An 8,986-nucleotide genomic window follows, 5' to 3' on the forward strand; every position below is an offset into this window, starting at 1 on the left:
AGACTAATTAATCGCCCAGATGGTGGTGGTGGGGGGGGGGGTAATCGATTAAAAGAAAATGCCAGGATTAAAACTCCTAATAATAACATTTATATGTGTAACTATACATGTATTTACTAAGTAACTACAATGTAAATACAGAGTCATTGACACTTAATATAAAGTGTTACGTGATCCTGAGGAAAACTTGAGAAATATATCTTAAGGGAATGTTTGTAAACACTCTTCAAATCAAATATTTAGAAAAATACTGCATACAAGCCGCACTCTGAGATCACGGATGCAGGGCTGCTGTGATCTCAGAGTGAGGGAGGGCTTTTTCTTGTAGAGCTCCTAAATTATGGAATGCTCAGCCTTTGATTGTCAGGGAAGCTGGGACGGTTACAGTTTTCAAGTCAAGACTAAAAACGCACTTTTATAAAATGAATAGGGCCCAATGACTGAATGTGAACTTACTGGAAACATGTATAATAGGTACAAAGTTAGCTAATGAGATCCCCAGCCAGTCAGCTGAGTGCTCAGGGCCTTTGGACACAAACTGCTTCGAACCCTGTAGACTCCGGGATATTTTAAACATGGAAAGTGAACACAGCACCTCCCAGAGTGAAGGATATAAAGCTGCACAATGCTCTGTTTGACAACACACTGCATCTGTGTGACCTGCTGCAGGGTGCTCTGACTAAGGCTGTTGGAAGACAGGTAACTTATATTTTTGAATTTTTGTTATTTCTAAAATTAGGAAAAGTCACAAAGGCCACAAACAATGCAATATAACCACAGGTGGCTGTGTTAATTTTGGTCCTATGTTATGGTAGCAAGTTCATTGCTAGATTTTAAAGACATTTCTAAACATACCGACTTCAGTTAATTTAACCTTTTTATGTACAGTATGTGTCTATCTTGCAAAAACTTTAACTGCATTTGTGGGCCATAAACATACAGACAAAACACACTGCAAGCAGCATTAGCATTAGGGAAATCCCTGAATCTAAACACTGTTCAACACTGCAGAGGCTGCTGCGCACTGGAAAACAATGCCAGTTTAAAACAAAATGTAGTTCCTGGTTGAAACAAAAATCCAGACTGTTGGTTACGGGAGGCACAGGGTTGAAAACCACTGGCATGCTGTCTAGAAGGTAATTCTGACAACTAATTTGACTGTACTGGCATGTGAAAAATAATACATTACAATCTGTAAATTACACACTATTACATAAGACATTACAAAGACATCATTATTAAGCACAAGTGAACAGTTCAAATGTATCAATAGACTGTATATAACTTTTTTCTTCTTCACTGTACTGTTTCATTCAGGGTTTAAAGCTGTTCATATCATAGCGTGTTTTAATGAAGGTTTGTCACTCTAGTAGTCATTAAAAATAGTAGTTTACTGTCCATTAAAAAACTGTATCATCTAAGAGTTTAAAAATTACTAACAGTCATATGATAGTGTTTTTTTGTTTTGTTTTTTTTTTGTTTGTTTTTTAAATAAAACTGTCAATATTTAGCACTCCCATTACAATTAGGTAATACATTTTATTGCAACACAACAACTATAGCATGTATTTTCAAAAGTTGGTTAGTGTTTGTTATAGAGATCTGATTTATTTCCACCTGTATTTTTTATCAACAGGACTCCTTGGCTGGGACATTCTGATCTCATGAGAACAGGAATGGAAAACACATCTTACACTGAAACTTTCACACTCACTGGATTTGGGGACATGAATAAAACTAAATATGTATATTTTCTACTTGCCCTTATTGGGTACCTCTTGATAATCTTTGTAAACGTAGTTCTTGTGTTAGTAATATTTCTGGAAAGAAGCCTTCATGAGCCTATGTATATCTTTCTCTGTAGTTTATCTGTTAACGCCCTTTATGGAACTGCTGGTTTCTATCCTAAACTTCTGGCTGATCTTCTATCAGTGACCCAATTGATTCCCCGTGCTGGATGCTTCATTCAAATATTTGTTATCTATGGTTATGCAGCTGTTGAATTTACCATTTTGACAGTGATGGCATATGACAGATATGTGGCCATTTGTAAACCTTTACACTATGCAAATATCATGACAGATAGAGTTGTTTGTAAATTACTATTTGGTGCCTGGCTGTTTCCATTCTGTGACACGGCCCTTCCTCTTTTGTTTTCTTCAAGACTGCCTTTGTGTGGAAACCAAATTGAAAGACTGTATTGTTCCAACTGGTCAGTAGTAAAGCTATCTTGTGTACCAACTACTCTTAACAATGTTGTTGGTTTTGTAGTTAGTATTTGTGCACTTTTTCCACCTCTGTTTTTTATATTGTTTTCCTATGTAAAAATACTTATTGTTTGTCAGAAAAGCTCCAAGGAATTCAGAAGGAAAGCTCTCCAAACATGTCTCCCACATTTAACTACACTGATCAACTATTCTATCACCATGCTTTGTGAAATAGTTCTTAGCCGTTTAGACTCTACAGCTTTACCCCAAATTGTTGTTGTCACCTTGTCATTAGAGTTTCTAATAATTCCTCCGCTTTTGAACCCACTCATGTATGGTCTTAACCTGCCAGAGGTACGTAAAAGGGTTAGAAATATGCTCCAAAGAAAGCAGATTAGAGCACTATGTAACATTCCACACATGTTTTATTTTAACTATGCATGATTCTTGAGTCAGGACAACTGACCTGTGTAAGGAAGCTAGGGCTTAAGCTCAGTTTAATTTGACCCAGAAATCATTCTTATATCAAACTGGGGCTGCTGCTTCATTCCATCTGCAGTCTACATTTCAATCCAATATGCAATTGGAAGTTACAGGTTATAATAACAAATAGGCTAACAGATTAAAATCCCTTTATATTCACTTTCAGTGCATGTACCAAATAATGACAGGTATGTTATAATTACACATGTTGTGTTTGAATAAAGTCACAGCTGAGACAGAAAATAGACAGAAACAGATGTCCAGTGTATGTAACATTCACTATGTGCTACGGGGATTTCCATCTGATATCACAGAATGAGGGAAATAAAAACTGCATTGTATTCTGTTACCTGAAGGACCCTATAACACGACCTGGAAGTGTTTCTTTTTTTTTTTTTTAAATATGGGCAAAATACAAAACATTCTTTCACCTGATTGATTTCATGAATTTAGAGCCTTTTGTTAAAAAACAAACAGAACACATGGTTTAGATCTGAACGTTTATTTAAAAAATAAATAATACTAAGAACACCTATATTATATAAACTGGATCACTGTCAGACAAGTCTGATTCACTCAGACATAGGGTGACCAGATAGCAAGAGTGAAAAATCGGGACTCTTTCAGTTGGTGCAGGGAGGATAGAAACCTTGTTTAAATGAACTGCACAACGCAAGTGACGCAAACTACGTATCTTTCTCCTGTAGATAGGCTTTTTTTTATTGCTTCGCCTTCCTGTGTGCATTGCACTTAGGCAAAATCAAAAACGTTGAGAAATGTAATTTAAAAAAAAAACCCCAAAGAGGTTAATTTTCTTATTTATTGTTCTGATGACAATGATGTTTTAATCAGCCTATCAGCGCGTCTGTACTGGCTTTTCTGTACAGTAGTAGGTGGGACAAAGTCAGTGCTGCATTGTTTTGATTTAGGTTTGCCAAAATCTAGTTTTCAGCATTAGATGTAAAATACCAAAAATGGATGACAAAGCAAAACAAGCAAAGTATATTTTGGCTGAGGATCGTGTCAAAACATTTACCAAATAAACTGTACATAAGATGGAGGTGGTTGTTTTGCCATCTTGTAATGTGACTTAAAGAAAATACAGTCGATTGCTATAACTTCAGAATCACACATTAAACAAAAGGCTACTACAGAGGCTGCTGAACAGAACGTAAAACAAACAACAGCTTTCAGAAAACAAACTGGAAAGTCAGCGCAGACAAAAAAGTATTCCTGTGTTGGTTGTACCCAAGTTAAATCAGCACTACAGGTACAATCAAGCACAGCTACCTCGGTTCAAACAACCTGATGTTTACTTTTTTAACGCAGTTAGAATTTTAGACCCGAATAGGCAGGTTTTCTTTGTTTGACTTGGTACTGATAAAATAAATTCCTGGATGAGACAAATAACATGACAACAAACGTGCTGCATATATGGTCTTTATTAAAGAATGCCAGATGCCCTTGGGTAACTGAGTTTTGGGACTGTTTCTAATCGATTTCCACATATGTATAACTTGGGAAAGCTTTGCCTTACACTTCCAAGCAATTCAGTGGATGCAGACGTGCAGTCTCAATGTATGGGCAGGCCCACACCAGACAGAGAATGTCGGCAGCAACTGCTGGGGATGTTGCATGCTTGCATTTTAACAAATGACAGCACTCTGTTTTAGTAAGGAAGCAAGTACTGCAATTTTTAGGCTTTTATAGTGCTATGAAATATTATCTAGGTATATTTTTATTTTCGATTCATTTTTACTTTTGAGCTTCAATTACTCCCGCAAGCTTCAATTCACAGTCACAATAAATAATAATAATAATAATCGCTTCATTTGTCAGAAAAGCTCCAAGGAATTCAGAAGCAAAGCACTACAAACATGTCTCCCACATTTAACTACACTGATTAACTATGCTATCACCATGCTTTGTGAAGTAGTTCTTAGCCGTTTAGACTCTACGGCTTTACCCCAAATTGTTGTTATCACCTTGTCATTAGAGTTTCTAATAATTCCTCCGCTTTTGAACCCACTCATGTATGGTCTTAACCTGCCAGAGGTACGCGAAAGGGTTGTAAATATGCGCCAAAGAAAGCAAATTAGAGCACTATGTAACATTCCACACACTGTCAAAACCTAGTTTGTTAATATTCAGTACATTTGTTTTATTTTAACTATGCATGATTCTTGAGTCAGGACAACTGACCTGTGTAAGGAAGCTGGGCCTTGAGCTCAGTTTAAATTGACCCAGAAATCAAGACTCAATTAATTGCATTCTCATATCAAACTGCGGCTGCTACTTCGTTCCCTCTGCAGTCTACAATCCAATATGCAACTGGAAGTTACAGGTTATCATAACAAATAGGCTAACAAATTGAAATCCCTTTATATTCACTTTCAGTGCATGTACCAAATAATGACAGGTATGTTATAGTTACAAAATAAATTCACAGCTGAGACAGAAAATAGATGTGCAGTGTATGTGACATTCACTATGTGCCACAGGGATTTCCAATCACAGAGTGAGAGAAATAAAAACATATTGTATATTTTAAGTTGTTTTTCTTAGGAACATACCTTCTTTATTTAAGGGGCCAGTGTAAAAAAAATCAATCTTGTTCAATAAAACTTTATTTCTACAAAATATGTGTGTTTTCTCATGAACAAAAAAGCATTTTGTCAACTGGTTGTAGAGCAACTGCATTGAGTCTGCAAGCTTTTGAAATATTTCTGAGGGTATACAAGACCATTCCTCAATAAATAGCCTCTAATTCTTTCAATGTAATTCCTTTATTTTACCAGGTAAAAAAAAAAAAAAAAAACAGTAGAGAACAATTTGTTATTTACCATGGTGACCTGGCCAAGAAGGCTCAAACTGCAGCAAAGACACCATATAATTAACATCCATCATGCAAAATAATTAAAAACAATACTGATGTAACAGAATAAAACAATACATACACTAAATCACAACACAGCACTAAAATAAGTAAAATAAAACAATACAATCCAGACCTTTCGCTGCAGATTTAACAATTGCAAGGATCTGTTTAAAAAGGTTAACAGAAACCAGATTGGTCCATTTCAAATCCCTCTGTAAAACATTCCAACTATCTGAGCTGAAAATTCAAACAAGTGCTACCAAAAGTAAAAACCAAAAGTGCTAATAGTTTGAAGTAGAAAAAGTAAGTACATTCCAGAGATAGGCTGGCACTTTACCAGTTATTGTAATATAAACAAACATTTAACAGGGTTTAAGATGCCAAGCAGTCAAAGAAGGCCAATGTAGCAGTCCATACAAATCACAATGATGGGTTTGGTAGGGTGCTCAGGTAAGAGTAAAATTAATTGTATTGTGATTAGGGCTTCTGATTTTCGGTTTTAACCGATAAAACATCCCCGATACAAAAAAAATGAAATCGGTGGACAGCCAATAAACACTGGAAAACACCGGAAAATCTGTGGAAATGGTTAATCAATTCACGTTGACTTTACCCTATTCCCATTAAAAAATAAAACCTACTACAAAAATAATAATAAATACATTTCCCAGTCCTGCTGGACATGTCCCGCCTACCTGACTTGCATCTATCATTGATTCGTTCTCAGTACTTTAAACCCGCCTCAACTACTGAATGACAACACACTCCTACATTTCTATTGGAGACTGCTTGCGAGATTTAAAACAAGATTACAATCAGGATGGATGCTTGTTAGCGGGATTTCAATCTGTATTACAGTTAAGATACAGAGGATTTAAAACACAGTTGTGGCAAAATGTACAAAAATGCCTACACACAAAAGCCCCAGAAGAATGTGCCCGTGACCGTAGGGATTTCATTCTGGAAGACAGCAATGGAAAGAAGGTACAACTTAAGTGTGCAAGTACTGATACAAGAAACCCAATTTAGCCTTGATTTTTTATTTAACAGAAGAAATATGTGTTCTGAAAGTAAAAGCAGTTTCCAACCATATGCCCAGGTATTTGTACTCTGTTACATGTTCCAGTGCTGCTTGCTTTAAGTTGTTATATTAAATAAGCTTGAGTGAACTGTAGAATGGCAACAAATCTCTGTTCAGTTCCTTGATGACCAAAGATATACAAGAACCTGCAGAGTACAACATTGTATCATATGCATGAAGGTGAGGAGTTACCAGGCCTAGAGTCAGACTGGAGCTCAGACAGCATCTTTCAACAACAACAAACCGAAACACAGACAATTCAGTAAATGATGAGAAAAATCAATTGATTAATAGAAAATGAATTGGCTTTCGTGACTGATTATCTGCTTTTAAGATATGTTTTTAATTTGATAAATGATAGTGAAATAAATAATCAATAATGGTATTATGTTGTAACACGTTATCAGTATGTAAAATGACATCATAACTAAGGCTTCATTTTTAATGTTGTTTATGTATTAGAGTACAATATAAAATATATAAAAGGGATCGGTTGGGATGGGTATATTTGAAATGATTGTACATTCAGTAAATTAAAGCAAAAAATGGTGAGGACATGACTGACCTTTTTCATTTATTTATTAAAAAAAATGTTTTATTGTTCCTTCCAATAGTAAATAAAAAATAAAGAGAAATAAAAAGTGGTTTATGTTATTGTGGCAGGCCAGCGGCCCTGCACAGGTACATAATGTGTTTTGTTGGGTTTGTAAATAAGATTTGTATAATTTGGAAATAAAGTTTTTATTGGATATGGCAGGGCTGCCACGCATTTTTTGGCTGTATTTGACTCTTCCTATAAGAATTCACAATTTATTTTTATTTTTTATATTGGAATTGGTGTCCGCTTTTCACAACACTCTGGGGAACATTATAAAGTACTTCAGAAACCATAAAAACGTTTTTTTCAGCACTATATATAGTTGTTTTTTATTTTATTTATTCTGTATTTCCCTTAGTGTTTTCAAAGAGATACATGTATAAAACACATGTACATGTTATTCTATAATCTGAGGGACCGTAGAACACTTCCTGAAAGTCTTGTTGAAAAATATTAATGTTTGGGCAAACTACAAGACATTTTTTGTACACATATTTAGCTGACTTTGCCTTTCTATCTTTGAAATTCATCAAAACATCTATTTTAGTCGTAGAATTGAAAATTGTATTTTTTCGTTTAGGACGCTCTATAGAATATTATACAATATAGGAGCTATAAAAAGTACTTTTACTGATTTTCCACTCCAATAAGTAAAATAAAATAAAAAAATCAGGTATTTTTCAAAAACTTACATTTTTAAAAATTATGATTTCAGTAGATTGTGGGGTTTCAAAGAGATAAATGTACAAAAACATTGTATTCTGTTACCGGAAGGACCCTATAACACTACCTGAAAGTGTTGTTGGTTCTTTCATTTAAATATGGGCAAAATTCAAAACATTCTTTCACTTAAGTGATTTTATGAATTTAGAGCCTTTTGTTAAAAAAACAAACTGAACACATGGTTTAGAACTGAACGTTTATTTAAAAAATAAATAATACTAAGAACACCTATTCTTGCCACATGCTGCTGTATTGTCTGTGCCCTTTAAAAAAACAAGAACAAAATATATCAACCTGTAGGGTAAAGGATGGTGGTCCAGTAAGTTCATAAAATGAAGTGTGTTTTTTTTATCATGTTTACCCGATCACAGTCCCCGAAAAGACACTTCAGTATGATCGTGTTTACACGATCCTGGTCCTTAAAGGGTTAAAAAGGGGCTGAAAAGCAAGTCCTTTGTTCTTCCTCTAGCAGTTTGAAGCTCATGACTGCGTGTCTTCACCAGGGTGAGTGAGCCAAAAACACAGGAACGACTGTGTGTATACCAGGGTTCCAGTGTTTAGCGCATAGGGATTAATTTAGGGGATTTTTAATCACAGAAATGCATTGCGCCAGGGAGAAGGTTCCTAGAGCACCACCTCCCTTTTAGTAGAAGCAGCGTTGAGCTATTGTTTGGCCAACTTTTATTTTTAGTTGTTTTCCCACTGTGTTTCATTTTTGCCTTTTTCTATTGTATAATTCTTGTGTACACTTGGGTGTATATCCTCCCGCACTAGGTCTACCATTGTTGGTACCCTAGTGGCGGCCCCACTTACTGCAATTGCCTGTGAACTTAATAAAATCTCGACACCTGAGTGGCTTTTCAATGTTAACCACTGTGTCTGTCTCATCTATCAGCAGATCTCCACACTCTAACAGAAGCCCTTGTTAAAGTCTTGGTAACATGTTGCAAAGTAAAACTGTTGTGTGATAAATATAATTTGCTTCTGTGAAATCGGGATCAGGGACAGTGCTTGAA

At 35.4% G+C, this 8,986-nt stretch overlaps 1 protein-coding gene across 1 annotated transcript; it reads left to right on the plus strand.

Moving 5' to 3' along the window:
• The first annotated feature begins 368 nt into the window (after positions 1 to 368).
• On the plus strand, positions 369 to 3,055 carry LOC117968356 (olfactory receptor 6N1-like). Its single transcript, XM_034915982.2, has 2 exons — positions 369 to 699; positions 1,637 to 3,055. The coding sequence occupies exon 2, from the start codon at positions 1,665 to 1,667 to the stop codon at positions 2,649 to 2,651; it is 987 nt and encodes a 328-aa protein (XP_034771873.2). The 5' UTR covers positions 369 to 699; positions 1,637 to 1,664; the 3' UTR covers positions 2,652 to 3,055.
• Positions 3,056 to 8,986: the final 5,931 nt, after the last annotated feature.

This window comes from Acipenser ruthenus, chromosome 8, assembly GCF_902713425.1.
Source record: "Acipenser ruthenus chromosome 8, fAciRut3.2 maternal haplotype, whole genome shotgun sequence".
Taxonomy (NCBI): Eukaryota; Metazoa; Chordata; class Actinopteri; order Acipenseriformes; family Acipenseridae; genus Acipenser; species Acipenser ruthenus.

What these genes read in the sequence shown, in the direction of transcription:
- LOC117968356 (XM_034915982.2), top strand. Translation starts at nt 1,665, where the DNA reads ATGAGAACAGGAATGGAAAACACATCTTACACTGAAACTTTCACACTC.